This window comes from Rhinolophus sinicus, chromosome 15 (assembly GCF_057876585.1).
Source record: "Rhinolophus sinicus isolate RSI-liver-muscle chromosome 15, RSI-T2T, whole genome shotgun sequence".
NCBI classification, from domain to species: Eukaryota; Metazoa; Chordata; class Mammalia; order Chiroptera; family Rhinolophidae; genus Rhinolophus; species Rhinolophus sinicus.
The window spans coordinates 27,781,384-27,796,365 of NC_142515.1; the positions used below are offsets into that span (position 1 = coordinate 27,781,384).

At 43.4% G+C, this 14,982-nt stretch overlaps 1 protein-coding gene across 1 annotated transcript in view; it reads left to right on the plus strand.

The window, feature by feature from the left end:
* The window catches only part of PDLIM1 (PDZ and LIM domain 1), a 40,225-nt gene that overhangs the window by 12,965 nt on the left and 12,278 nt on the right, over nt 1-14,982 (plus strand). The window contains exons 2-4 of the mRNA XM_019724706.3: nt 3,051-3,202; nt 4,788-4,872; nt 8,685-8,884. Coding sequence (XP_019580265.1) covers nt 3,051-3,202; nt 4,788-4,872; nt 8,685-8,884 — 437 coding nt within the window. The remainder of the gene's footprint in view (nt 1-3,050; nt 3,203-4,787; nt 4,873-8,684; nt 8,885-14,982) is intronic.

The window sequence follows — 14,982 nt, forward strand, 5'->3', positions numbered from 1 at the left end:
TGGTGGTAAGGTCATCATTATTCAAATCTCAAATAGGAGATGGTATGTGAAAGGGCTCTGTAAAAGGCAAATCTATAATTTGTTCAAATCCATTTTTTTTTAAACCAATAACTCATGAAAGAATGTGAGTTTAATCTGTTTATGTGTGATTCCATCCAAGTCCCATCTGATGATGTTGTCTTGTACTTTCTAAGATTTCCTTTGGTTTCCCATCAGTTTGGCTTAAAAAAATAAAAATCAGAACAAACTACAGGATGGCCAGGCCATGATTACTCAGGCTCAGGGCTCTTAAGACGGGTTCTAGCTTGTCCAGGACCTGTCCGGATATACTTAGCAGAAATGCCTCTCCCACATGACAGTTTGAACCAAATGCTGGAAATTACAGAGTTCTTAGCAGCTGAGCATATGAAATTAAAAGAAACTTTCTGTTGTTATCTTTTCAAACCTTTCCCCCACTCCTTATCTCATCATTTTAGTTTTGTGAGTGGTCATATGCCGGGACAGTGATACTGAGGGAAATGGTTATTTGATCCATTTTGAAATAGTCATTTTTTAAAGGATAAAATGAAGTAGCACGATTACATATTTAACAACACTAGCTATTCCAGATTCAATCATTCATTGGATTAATATATATTGAGTACTACTATGTGCCATTCACTGTGCTGGGCACTGGGGATACCACGGCGCCAAAGGCAGACAAAAATCCTGCCCTCACACACCTTACTGTTTAGCAGGCCCTTAGACAGTAAATAAATAAACTCAGCATATAGATGTATAAACCGAATAGGACAGGTGCCATGATGAAGAAGAACAGTGTATCAAAAGGACGATGAGGGGAATCTAACTTCTATTACAGGTCAGGGAAGGCCTCTCTGAGAAGGGTCATTTAAGCTGAGACCTGAAGGATGGATGAGAAGTTAATCAGGGGGAGGTTATAGCAAGTGCTAAGGTCCTGAGGTGGGAAAGAAACAAGCAAGACCCCTGTGGCTAGAGCGAGGTGAGGGAATGGCATGATGAGGGTGAGAGGGGAGGCACGGTCCTTGGGACTTTGCTGATGATTTTGGATTTTATCCCAGGGGACTGCTCTTTACCACTGTTAGATTTGGTCCTGATAAATGAGTTCAATCAAGCTGCTCTCTCTGGAGGTAGAGTTTGCGAACCCAGAAGCCCTGCCAATCCCCAATACAGTGATGCACAAGGCCATTTTTAAAACCAGGGGTCTGTATTGTTCTTTAGAAAAAGTGACATATACATGAAGTCATACCAGATCAATCTTCTCAGAAAGACAGGCAGAAAATGAGAGGAATTTTTGTACTGCGTGTACTGGGTGATTCAGAGGTTAGCTCCACCATGTTGACTGAAAGGAGAGCAGCCTGTTGCCTGTCTGAATGTCTTTTCCCAGTAGCTGGATGAGAAGTAGGTCTGACCTTGGATCAGGGCTTTCATTTTCTAAAGGCCAGCTCTCTGGTAGACAAATGATGGGAAAGCCAGAAAGAAAGGTTAGGGGGTCAGGGTCTCTGCACTGGTTTCCACATCCTGCTACATTCCCGGAGAGTTTTGCCTGATAAAGTCATAGTCCGTCGGAGCCAGAAGGGACCTCAAGGATCAAGTCACCCACCCTTCATTTTATGGGGTCAGGGTACTGATGAGGAGATGGACCATGGCAGCACCAGCCACCTCAGAAGGGTCAGCATTTTCAGTTTGGTGAAGGCTGATTGGAAACTGGCTGCTGAAAACTGCATCAGATACAGAGGCTTAGGGCATGAGCTTTTGTCTGGCTTGAAGGGCCTTGAAGGGCCTTTTACCTGTGGTTTAGCCTTGCAGAGATACCCAAGTGTTCATAAGGTCTTCCTCAGTGGGTTTCCAGGAGTCAAGGGCCTTCTCCAAGGGTGGGGTGGGGTGGGGGAGGGAGGCCAGAACCCTGTGAGCGCTGGGAGTCTAAGTCTGTTACCCCTACGCTGCTCCGGGGGGCTTGGAAGTCCCATCGAGGAAGGTCTTCTATGTCAAAGTCATGGGCTGACCCTGCGATGATAGTAATATTTTTAGTATACCTTGGTTTAGAAAATAACCTAATAAAAAATTTCCCTGAAGTTAGTACTGCTTCAAAATGAGTTTGTATTTTGTTCATCACAACAGCCCCTCTATTTACTTGAAAAGTAGTCGTACGTTTTTGTGTGAGGCATGATATTTATTCAGTCCACATACAATGCTCAGTAGACAGATGCGTTTTGATGACCCATTCCAGTAATTGACTGGCTTCCCCCAGCCATTGGTGGCCTGTAAATTTGGAACTGCTGGTTCAGAAGCATCAGCCTGCAGAAAACCAGCCACGTATAGAGAATGACCGTAATCATAGTCAACTTCTTGGGTGGGAGAAAATGAACCAGTGTAAGTCCATACTACCAGATTTTAAACTGTTTTTATTACTTTTTTCTTTTAATGATGAAAATAATTCAAGCTCATTGTAAAAACCAGACAGATTACAGAAATGTGTAACTGAACAATTTGGTGTGCAGTGTTCCAGTTTTGTTCTGTGCATAAATAGCATATTATGTAGATTTTTATAGAAACAGGATATTACTGAACATAATATTCTCTTACGTGTGTGTGTGTGTGTGTGTGTGTGTGTGTGTGTGTGTGTTTAAATGTAATTGGTAACTTATTTTAAGGAAGCAGTAAGGTTCAGTAGGAGGAACATTGGGTCTGGTTTCAGGGTTTGAGTCCTAGCTCTGTAATTTACTAGTTGGATAGGATCCCAGGTAAGTCACAGACCTTTCTAAGCCTCAGTTCCAGGTCTCTAAAATGGGGACTGGTGTTTATCCTCCTTTCTCACAAGGTTGTTGTAAGGATCCACTGAGATGGTATATAGAGAAGGACTCTTAAACCATAAATATAAAGGATTGTTGTTATTGACATTTATGATTTCAGTCCTCTTTCCTTTTTAAATGCTTTGATCCATATCCATGAATACTTAACCTGGTGGTAACTTACTCAGTGGTTGCCTTGGAGATGAGTAATAACTAGCCTGTTTTTTTTTATTTTTCCAGGTCACTCCTGGAAGCAAGGCTGCTATAGCGAATTTATGTATTGGAGATGTAATCACAGCCATTGATGGGGAAAATACTAGCAATATGACGCACTTGGAAGCTCAGAACAAAATCAAGGGCTGCATAGACAACATAACTCTCACGGTAGCCAGGTAAAGCCGGTGGAAACGCCCATTCATTTCTGATGGACTGGAAGCTGTTTGTGGGCAGGGGCTGCCTCATCCATCTCAGAATCACCTACACCCCGACCTCCACGCCATGTATATTGTAGGGAGGGGGAAATGTCTGTGGAATTGGACTTTCTCATTTCCTCAGTACTTTTCACAGTGCTTCTTACAGTGCGGGTGATTTTCTCTAAGATACCTGCGTTTTCACTTGGTCTAGCACAACTAACCAAAATTTTGAAGAAGTAGCATCAGCTAAATATTGTCAGGTGTCATGAAATGAAATCTTCTTCCTGGAAACCATTGAGAATCTGCTTAGGATGCAGCTGCCGCCACATGCGCTGAGCAGTGGGCACTGCACAGATGACAATGACAGAGAAAGACAACAACACACTAGACAGAGCGCTGAGTGTAAGTTGAAGTATGCTAAGAGAGGAGGGCTGAATGTTCTCAACAGGTTGGCGTGTGAGGAGGCCGCACTGGGAGCTGTCTAGGGGGTCGAATTCCTGTTCTTCTCTTGTGGAGTCTTGAAAGGGGCCCTGCGGGGCCAGTTCTGGAGTGACTTGGTTCAACCTTTATGGCTCCCTATTTCCGGTGGGATCAAATTCACATTTTCATTCTGATCTCCTGTTATGTTAACCTGCTCTTTAATGTCTCATTAACCTTAGTTTCTACAGCTCTTCATCATGAATCTTTTGTGCAGGTTCTTAGCTCTGAAGTAGGCTTTTGGCTTTCTTCTACCTGGTGCCACAGAACTGGTGGAAGGACCCAGTGTGGGGCTGGATGTCAAAATATTTTGTACACTTCAGTGCCCTACCCCCTTGGGAGGGGAACCATTTTATTACTACCCCTTGAGAGCACATTTACCTCATTCTCGTCTCCATGTCTGTCTCAGTCCGAAGCCTCTCCTTCGAGTCCTAATTAAAGACATTTATCCGTTCATTCATTCATAGATTAATTGATTTTTGGTTCATTTACCAGAAAATTGACCATGTTCACCTTGTATATATTAGGCACTGCTAAGCACTCTGTCAACACTAAGATAAGTACAAATTTTCTCTACCTATACGAGAGAAAAACAAGACACACTAATGGAAACCAAGACGAGACTGAGATTGTTGCTGTGTGATGGGTACAAAGAAATGCTTGGCAAGCTCAAAAAAGGAAGCATCACTTTTCTTGGGTCCAGTCAAGCTGCATGAGTATGTTGGTTATCTGGTTTGGATCAGGAACACTGGGAGAGAGAAGAGAAGCTTGTTCTGTCCTGAGCAGAGATGGGCAGCGTGAGGCATGCTCAGGAGCAAGGAGGAGGCCAGTTGTGGCTGGGGGTCAGCGACACCGAGTGTAGTGAGGGAGGGCAAGGCCAGAGAGGTCCTCGCAGCTTGGGAAGCCTCTCAGGGCTGAGCGTGGGCAACCATCGGACATGACATCAGAGTGGTACTTTCAAAAGATCACCCTGGTGGCAGATTGGTAGTTCAGACGCTAGTGGTCAGGCCCGAGAGGGCATTGTCCCACTCTGCTTTTAGTATAATTTCTTCAGTATGAATGAAACAGCTTTGTCAATCTCTTACAGATCTGAACATAAAGTCTGGTCACCTCTGGTGACAGAGGAAGGGAAACGTCATCCCTACAAAATGAACTTAGCCTCTGAACCGCAAGTAAGTACTTGTTCACCTTTGCCACTCCTCTCACTACCCACAGTCTTTTCTGCTTTTCACTTAGCTTAACACACTCCCATTTTTTTCTCCTGCTCTGAAGGTCTGGAGATAAAAAAACAAAAAACAAACAAACAAAAAAACCGACAGGGAGAGAGCCCTCCACTGTCACTACTGCGTCCTGGCTCTTGTTCAGTTCTTCCCGTAAAGGAACTGTGGGAGGAAAGGCCTGGAAAACCCCAAGGCAGTGACACTGGCTTGGACTGGAAGCGGGGTAGGAAGGCGATCTGGGCGGCGGGTGGAAGCCTTCCTGTGCAGAATAACGTGGCAGGATAGTGTAAAATAAAGGAGCTGCCTTGGATCATTATGGATTTCAGATACAAGTGAATCATGCCAGGGATGAAAGTAAATTGGGGTCCCGAGGCCTAGTACTTTAGTAGTAGACTCTGCTTCTCCTCCTGGTATCCCACTATCTGGTTTCCATGATCTGTAGGGTGGAAATCTCTATTTGTGTTATGATGAGACTTCCAGTGAGACCTTAAAATGACTAAAATGAAGTGGTAATTCATATTGAAAAATGTGGTAGGGAGTCAATGCACAATTTGTCAGGCACATAGAATTTCCTGGGACAGTAGACTGACCTAGGACCCTGTATTTGTAACTAAATCTCTCAGTATTTAAGAGTATAGGTGATTTTATTTCTTCACATTAATTTCATCTTCTGAGTAATATACAGTGAATGGTATTCTTTTGAAATAAAGGAAAAACACTTAAAGAATATATAGAACATCTTTGTAAAATTTCTCGTGCCTGACATGCTCCTTTTCACAAAGTATGTGTCCACTGGATAAATTAATGAATTATTAATAAGTTAGTAAGTAAGTGGATAATGGCTTTGGAAAACTTCTTTTAGACTAATGTATGATTGTTATCTCTTTAATCCAATTAAAGATTTGGACTTTCATTTTTTTTCTAAATGGACACTAGTTTTTATGATGAATTGAGATACAATCAAGATAACATAGCTAGCTATCTTTTATACATAAAACAGACACTTGTATGAAATTGAACTCACTGGGTACATTAGTGTGGGTAAATTGAGTGGTTGTATGTAAGACATATTTTCTCAAGTGGCTTCCATTAAAATGTCGGAAATCTAGTCACACAAGTTTTTTTCCGTTAATATAATAAAAATCATACTTAAGAATTCTAAGAGTAACATTTCAGGATCATTTTGCATCTGACATTTCAAAGCAGACATGAACACATTATTCTGTACAGCTCCTGTTAGGAAAGTTCATAAAATGGCGCTCAGTCTATAAACTGGCAGTTCTGCAAACTAATTTAAAACATGCTGTAGTTATTTCAGATTTCCAAGGGAGTTCTCAGCCACTTCATTACATTTACTATAAATAAATGTTATAAAATATATGAGAACTTAATGTGTTAAGTTCTCATACATTTTATAATACAGAAGGAATGATTTTGTTTTAATTTGGTCTGTTTAAAATCCTAGTTTTCACTTGAATAAGGTAATACTTAAATTTCAATTATACTTGAATTTTCATCTTAAACATTTATCATCTGGTTTCCTGTATTAATATTTTGAAGGTAGTTCTCATCAGATTAAGTTCTCAAATACTTTAACATCTAACTTGAGTATATTTTTCTTTTGATTCCAGTAATTCTTTGTATGAAAAACTTCCCACCTCTCATTTTTTCAAAATTTTCCACTTCCAGTCATTCTTAAATAGAGGAATGAGTAGGAGCAGAGTTCATGTATAATTAAAAGATCTGTTAGTTCATGGAATGCCAACCAACACCCCAGCTTATCTGAGGTCATAGCAGTTACACACCTAGTTTACATTTCCTCATTATTGAGTTTCCAGGCGACTGATAAATACAAAGCCCAAACAATTACATCATCCCTTCCAAAAGGCAGGCCCTGAACTACCCGCCTGACTTCTGGAAAGACCAGTATTCACATGGGGTTAGAGATATTTCGTTTATGTACAAAACAGATACATTCTTGGAAGAGTCTCTATAAAGTGAAAACCAGAATTTCCCACCTGAATTTTCTACTGACTTCCATTCTCATTGGAAATGTGTTTCTATGGAGGGAGAAGGGAATGGACATTGGTTGAGTGTTTGCTGTGTACCAGGCACTGTGCTTGGCACACTAATATTTCACACCAAGTCCTTGTGAAAGAAGCTTTACTTACTTCATGTCGAAGATGAGAAATGGGCAGACAGAGAGGTATAAGTGACCAAAGCTGAACAGGAAGTAACAGGGAAAACTGAGCCAAAACAGAAATATAAGGGCTCTTCCCTGGTGCTCAGCATTCCATGCTGCTCCTAGGAATTGCTGTGGGAAAGGAGAGAGGAGGAAAGAAGTGCAGTCCTGGCTGCAGTGCTGCGTCTTTCCCACAGGCTAACTGACATGGACCGAAGTCCCAGGCCACCCATCTGCTAGTCTGCTGCTGCCGTTCATGGCTCCATAGTATCCCTTGCGCTAGTTGGGCCATAACATTTACTTAACCATTCTTTGATTACTGCTAAACTTATTTTCTTAACTAATTACACTTCCCTTTTTGTGAATGACCTGCGTGTTCTTAGCTTTTGCCCAATGTGGACAAAATCAACTCAACATAATTTATACGTTAAAACCTCGCTTGTTAAAGAGGGTGATCATCTCAATAGTGAAAAAGAAATCTTAATCACAAGAATATTTTCACGTTGTCTTTTATTGTGTATCAGTACACAGTAAATTAGGGTGGTACTTTTCATTGTAATGTTTCCAAAGAAAGCGTGAAAGATTTGAAGCTTTAGTGTACAAAGAAAAAGGAAGAGCAATAGAGGACAGGAACTGAGGGGGAGGGAGGGACACAGTTGTTTCAGGTCTGGGTGTTAAGAAAGAGACCAGGGTTGAGGAAGATTTCTGGGGAACTCAGAAAACATGGTGCATGTTGAGTTTCATAGGCTGCATGGAGCATGCTGTCGCCTGGGAGCCAGGGCTGACCCAGAACGCCTGGGTAGAGAAAAACACTGTGCTAAAGGCATGTTAGTGTAAAAAGTTTTGGCTGTTTGTAAAGAAACTCTGAGGTACTGTGGCTGTAGTAATTATCCATGACTCCTGGCTGGCCAGTGGGGGTGGAGGGCACTTTCTCAAATTACAGAAGGAGGGGAATGAGCACAGGAAGAACTCCAAGTCCTTTCCTGCAGCTCCCCTGGTCACCGCCCTTGTAACAGGTATCTCCTGCCTTCCATCTGATTAGCTTTGTCGTTCTCCCACAACAGACCACAGATCCTGAATTCTCTTTAGCCCCCTTCTGCGGGCGGACTGAGGCCATCTCTGCCTAGTCAGCAGCTGCTTCACCCTGTGCCACCACAGTCCTTATTTTGTTTGTCTAACCCTCTGCAGTCTGGGTCCTTTGTCTTCCACCTTTTATCATCTCCTGCTCTGCACTGACTGAAGCGACTGCCTGTACTTCTCTTCCTGGCACCTTAATCTCCCTGGAATGTGCCCTGAAAGGAAGTTTCAGCTCCAACTTGGATACTGACAGCCCAAGGTATCAAAGAGTGTCCTGCCCAGGGCACCCCCGGAGGAACAGAGGCCTCACAGGGCCTCAGGGAGGTAACAGAAGGCAGAGTTCGGTGGTATGTCAGAGCCTTCAGCTAAAGTTTGGTGTTGAGCCAGGGTCATTGTAGCTCATCCAGACTCCTCTCTCCCTGGTTCTTGGTCTGCACTGTCCATCGAGGGGTGTACATTGGATGGCACCCCCGCCCCTGATTTGTCCTCTGATCTCTGCCCGCAGGAGGTCCTGCACATAGGAAGTGCCCACAATCGGAGTGCCATGCCCTTCACCGCCTCGCCTGCCTCCAGCTCGGTCCCTAGGGTCATCACAAACCAGTACAACAACCCCTCGGGCCTCTACTCCTCTGAAAACATCTCCAACTTCAACAGCGCCTTGGAGTCAAAGACAGCAGCCAGTGGACCAGAGACAAATGGCAGAGAGTAAGTAGGCCTGTGGATTCTCCTCCAGGCCGGTCCTGGAGGGCTTTTCACACCAGGACGAGGCTTGCCCAGGCCCGTGAGAGAAGGTTGAGCCACTAGCCCAGGGAGAAAGTGGTCTACTTTAGCACAGTTCTTTCTGTGTTCATTTTCCTTATCTCTAACAAGGGGGAATACAGCCTGCCTTGTCGGGTTGCTGTAAAAATAAGAAGTAACCAGTAAAATGCCCAGTACTGTGTCTGGCACAGACTCATCAGTTATTCGCTGAGACCTATGTGATTATTGTCCTGATTTCCATGGTCGTTGTCATCTTCTAAGTGACCGTACTCCTTCCCGATCACCTCCTGAGAAATTCTTCTGTATTTGCAGTTTGAGGTTTCTGCTTCTGTTCACCATCTCATCCAAACAAGGGAGAAGTACTTCATGATGCAATTTTTGGTGAAGCAGTGTTTGCTTTTCTCCCTAGAGTGGCTAGTGGAAATAATAGAAAGAAGAGAAGTCTGTGAGGATATAAATGTGTGTCTATAGGAACAGGTTCTGATCTGGAGACAGAGGCAGAGGCGGGTTTGCCCAGGAGAGAGTGGGGGCTGCCGGTGGGCAGTGTGGAGAGGTCTAAGGAAGCATCTTGCTCAGGACTAGGGAGGCCTGTCCCTTACTGTCGCTGACCGTTTGACCACAGCCACCTCTGTCTTTATCCAACGTATCCTCCAGATCTCAGGAGGGGACCCAGTGTCTGTTCCATCTCAAACTCTTTGAAGATGAATCCAGAAACACTAGGAATAACCACAGCTCGTGGCAAAGAACTGGGTTTTAGGATGGAGAGTAAGAGATGGCACGTTTTCTGGGGGCGAAAGGGGATGGACTGTCTAGGTCACCAATTGCCGTGTCAAATGCCTAAAGGTGGCAGAGACGATAAGGACCATGAGAGCTCTGAGTGCAAACAGGGCAGCAGAATGGCCCATGGCAGCTGGCCAGTGCATGCCTCATTCAGAGGGGCACCTACTCCTTGGCTCCAGCCAGACACCCCATGCTGGCCTAGGAGTCCCTTTTCTGCAGATTAATTTCATTGAAACAGTTGAAATGAAATGCCTCTTTTTAGCTGAGATTTCCTGATCTTTAAATGTTGGTGACAGGCAAATTTGTTGGGAAATACCGTGTGGTCCAAACTTGCCTGATCTCTCAGTATCTTTCCCACTTGGAATCTGCAGTTAGTTAGTTCTGAAGCCCGTTTTGCCGTTCAGTTTCTCCCTGATTCCTTCCCCTTTAAGAAGAGTCGGCCCAGTTCTTCGGATGATGAAATTGCAAACCTGTTACTTCAGATGCAGGTTATAAACGATTAAGGCACAAAAGGTTCCAAATGACTTAAATGTTTGGAAAGGGCTGGCGTGGGGACCTCTTGAGGGCTTCTTGACCCTACCGTGCAAATAGTCCCCCTCACCCAAAAAGGACACCCAGACATTATTGGGCACCCACTGCATGCAGGCCCCTGTGCCCATCCCTGAAATACACTGTGATTTCCTCCTAAGTTTCTAAGAGTGTAATAGGGGAGACTTTGCTATGTGACTTTGGCTTTACAAGATGTTAAAGGTCCCTGGCATTTGTTGCAGTAACCAAGGCCAAGTGGCTACTAATGCTGCTTCTTTCCTCAGATTCTGATTTCCGTAGTGTCTTACTGGCTTGACTATGGGGGCATTTGGGGTACCTGAGAAAGAACGCCATGCTAAGCCCCCCACGATTTCCATGGACATACCCTGAAGGGAAGCTTTCTCTCCAGCAGTTCAGGGGAGCTGAGTGATGGAAACACGGCGGGTCCCTGATTCCTGTCCTTTCGTGCTGGGGGAGGCTGAGAATGGGACCCTCTTTTACTGTCCCAGAGTGGAACGTTCCATTCTCTGGATTTAATCACCCAGGAAATGACACATCCTTAATTGAAAGAGCTGCTATGCACTGGGAGAAATATGGGGCTGGGAAGTATTTTTAGTGCGGCCTTGGCCATTATTCCTTCATTAATGTCTTCTTTCTTCTTCTCTCTTGCTCCCCGCCTGCTCCCTCCCCTCAGTCTGAAAGAATTAAATCTGAAACTGTCTGGATAGTGTGCAAGCCTCTCCTCCAGCCCCTGTCCCCTCCTGTCACGGATCTTTTTGCTGCAACAGCCTCTGCGTCTTTATCAAAATTCTCCTTCCAGATTTTCTCAGCAGAGGGGCCCAGGTCCTGCTTCATTCCAAACTCTTTGAGGATAAATCTGGGCACAGTGAGAATACCAGCAGCCCACAGCCGAGGAATTGCCCGAACGGGCTGTGTTGCCTGTGTGTGGGTTGGATGACTGGCCTGTTCCTAGAGAGGCCACGTGTGCACTCTCAGCAAAGGAATATTCTCCTGCAAACCCAGCAGCCACCGGGTAACTAACCTTGATTGCTCTGTCAGCAGAAGTCCCAAGCCTCTTTCACCCCCGCTGTTTTAGTCTGAAATCTGCTGAGGTTCCAGAATTGGCTCACTTCATACTTTGCCTCTGAGGTCATCACTGACGCCCTGGGGCTCACTCTGTTTCTTTGTCCAGTGTACTTCAAAGCGGCCTGTGTGTGTGTGTGTGTGTGTGTGTGTGTGTGTGTGTGTGGTGTGTCTGTCTGTCTGTCTTGTAGGACTTCCCCAGGGCCTTGTCTCCATCAGACAAGAACTCAAGACAGCGTTGTCATTTCCTAATTTAACTGGAAAGGCAGGCGAGAGGGTGTTATCTGCCCCATCCTCCCAGCACCCACACAGCTGAGTGGGAGGGAGAGCCTTTGGGTCAGTTCAGCTTAACAGTCAGTTATTGAGTGCCTACTGTGTACCAAGTGAGTGGAGGAAATGTTGCCCTGTTCAGCACAGCTTTCACCTGTCCTCTGACCTCTTTCAACTGAATTTAGGGGCTCTGGTCATTTTCTGTTGATTGGGGGCTTGGATTTCATTGTATATGATGCTGCTTGATACTTTCCTAAAGGTACAGGCTTCATAGATAGAGGGGCCTAAGCTTGAATCTAGCTCTGCCTTTTACTAGCTCTGTGATCTTGGGCAAATCAGGAAACAACTCTGAAACTCGGTTTTCTTATCATGAAGTGCAGGTAATAAATACTACCTTACCACTAAGTTATTGAGAGAACGAAATGAGATGAGTATAAAGCACCCAGCATCGTACCTGGCCCCTGGTAGGTGCTCAGCAAATGCCCGTTATTACTGATTTTACTGCCCACGAGGAACTTCATACCCATCACTTCGGGGCTTCCCCTAGGAGGACGGAAGCATGTAGGCAGATGTCCTGGAGAACATTTTGCTTGTGACTTACAGAAACCTTTCTTTCCCAGCCTTGTAGCTTCAGGCCAGCCAACCAGTGCAGTTACTCACCTTCCTGATGTAGTTAGTGGTGGTCTCCTCGTGGAAGAATCGGTGGCTCCCATAATCAACACAGTAGTCCCAAGATACTGGTTCTTCTAAGTTGTGTTCTTAGGCAATCCCCCCCATATACTTATGAGTCAGATTTCTAAGCAGGTGCAGTGGAAATAAAGAGATGCATTGTTCTATTAAAATGATGTGAGGGATTATGTTAAGCCTGACTCATTCAGAGCTGGATCAGAAGCAAACCTCTATCGTGAAGGTGGCTGCTTGCCCCTACTAGCTAACCTTGCCACAGCCCGCAGAGAATTGGCTCTGAATCTGGGTGTTCCTCCTTCTTCTCCTGGGGCCCATAATTACTCCTCTGGTTTCTTATTACAGACCCAACCTCTAGGCCTTTGAACACAGAAACGTAGGGAGCATTCTGGCCAGGCTCCTCTTCTACAAATGATTATGTAGGGTTACCCAGAGTTGCATTTTTTTGTGAACATTACGGTAACGTGGTTGGAGCATCTTAGACATGAAGGGTTTTTCTGAGTCAGCCTCCATAAAAATCAGGTACTAAAATCTCTTCTACCTCATGTCCAGTTAGTGCTTAACTTCCAGCGTTTGGGGAAAGGATTTCTTAACATTCATTAAACTTGTTATTTTGAGGTAAATGTAGCTCCACAGGTAGTTTTAGAAAAGAATTGAGAGGTCCGTAGGCCCAGTTTCCCTCCATGGTAACATCTTGAAGACAGTAGCACAGTATCAGGACTAGAAAATTGACCTAATACGGTCAAGACTCAGACATTTCCACCACCACCAAGATCCCTCAGGTTGCCCTTTTATAGCCACACCTACTTCCCTCCTACCCCTGTGCCCGCCTTAACCCCTGGCATCTACTAATCTGCTCTCCATTTCTATAATTGTGTTATTTCAAGAATGTAATAATACATTAATGGAATCATACAGTATGTAACTTTCTGGGATTGGCTTTTTTTTTTTTTTAATGCTCAGCATAATTCACTGGAGATTTATTTGATTTACTGAGATTTTTTTATGTATCAATAGTTCCTTTTTTCTGGTCTAAGGGTTTATCTTTTTTTGTGATAAAAAATACATAGCATAAAAGATATAATTTTAACCATTTTTAAGTGTACAGTACTATATCTGTAGCAACACACACATTGTTGTCCAACGGATCTCTAGAACTTTTTCATCTTGCAAAACTAAAACTATATCCATCGTACAACTCCCCCTTTCCCCGTCTCCCAGCCCCTGGCAGCTATCATTCTACTTTCTAAGAGTAACTACTTAACTACTTTAGACACTACCTCATGGAAGTGGAGTACACAGTATTTGTCTTTTTGTGGCTGGCTTATTTCACTTGGCATAATGTCCTCAAGGTTCATTCATGTTGCAGCACGTGACAGGATTTCTTTTTTTAAGACTGAATAATATTCCATTGCCTGGATCATTTTCTTTATGCATTCATCTGTTCATGGACATTAAGGTCGCTTCCACCTCTCAGCTATTGTGAATAATGCTTCAATGAACATGAGTGTGCAAATAGTGCTTTGAAATCCTGATTTTAGTTCTTTTGGGTATATACCCAGAAGTGGGATACTAAATCATATGGTAGTTCTATTTTTAAGTTTTTGAGGAACCTCCATAGTGTTTTCCGTAGCGCTGCAACATTTTACATTACCACCAGCAGTACACAGGGTTCCAGTGTCTTCGTCCATGCTGACACTTGTTATTTTCTGTTTTGCTTTTGTGTTTGTTTTGTTAGTGGCTGTCCTAATGAGTGGTTTTGATTTGTATTTCCCTGATGGTTAGTGATTATGAGCGTCTTTTCATATGGTTCTTAGCCATTTGTATATCTTTTTGGAGAAATGTCTATTCAAGTCCTTTGCCCATTTTAAAAAAATTGGGTTATTTGCTTTGTGTTGTGGAGGTGTAGATACAAACTCTGGATATTAACACCTCATCAAATATATCGTTTGCAAATATTTTCTCCTACTCCGTTGATTGCCTTTTCACTCTGCTTGTTGTTTCCTTTGCTGTGTAGAAGCTTTTTAGTTTGATGTAGTTCCACTTGTCTAATTTTGATTTTGTTGTCTGTGCTTTGGTGTCATTCAAGAAATCATTGCCACGACTGATGTCATGAAGCTTTTCTCCTATGTTTTCTTCTAGGAGTTCTATGGTTTCAGGTCTTACATTAAGTCTTTGATCCATTTTTAGCTTTTTTATCAATGGTGAGATAAAGGTCCCATTTCATTCTTTGACATACAGACATCCAGTTGTCTCATTACCATTTATTAAAGAGACCATCCTCTCTGCATTGTATATTTTTGGCACCCTTATTGAAGATCATTTGACCACATGTGCCAGGGTTTATTTCTGGGCTGTGTTTTCTGTTCCATTGGTCTATATGTCTGTCTTTATGCAAGTATCATATTCTTTTGATTACTATAGCTTTGTAATATCTTTTGACATCAGAAAACGTGATGGCTCCAGGTTTGTTTTTCTTTCTCAAGATTGTTTTGGCTGTTGGGGTTGAGATTCCATATTAATTTTAGGATTTTTTTTCTCTATTTCTATAAAAAATGTCATTGGGATTTTGATAGGGATTGCATTGACTCTGTAGCTCGTGTTGGATAGTATGGGCATTTTAATAATATTAAGTCTTCCAATCCATGAACATGGATGTCTTTCCGTTTATTTGTGTCTTTGCTGTGTTGATCTAGGTC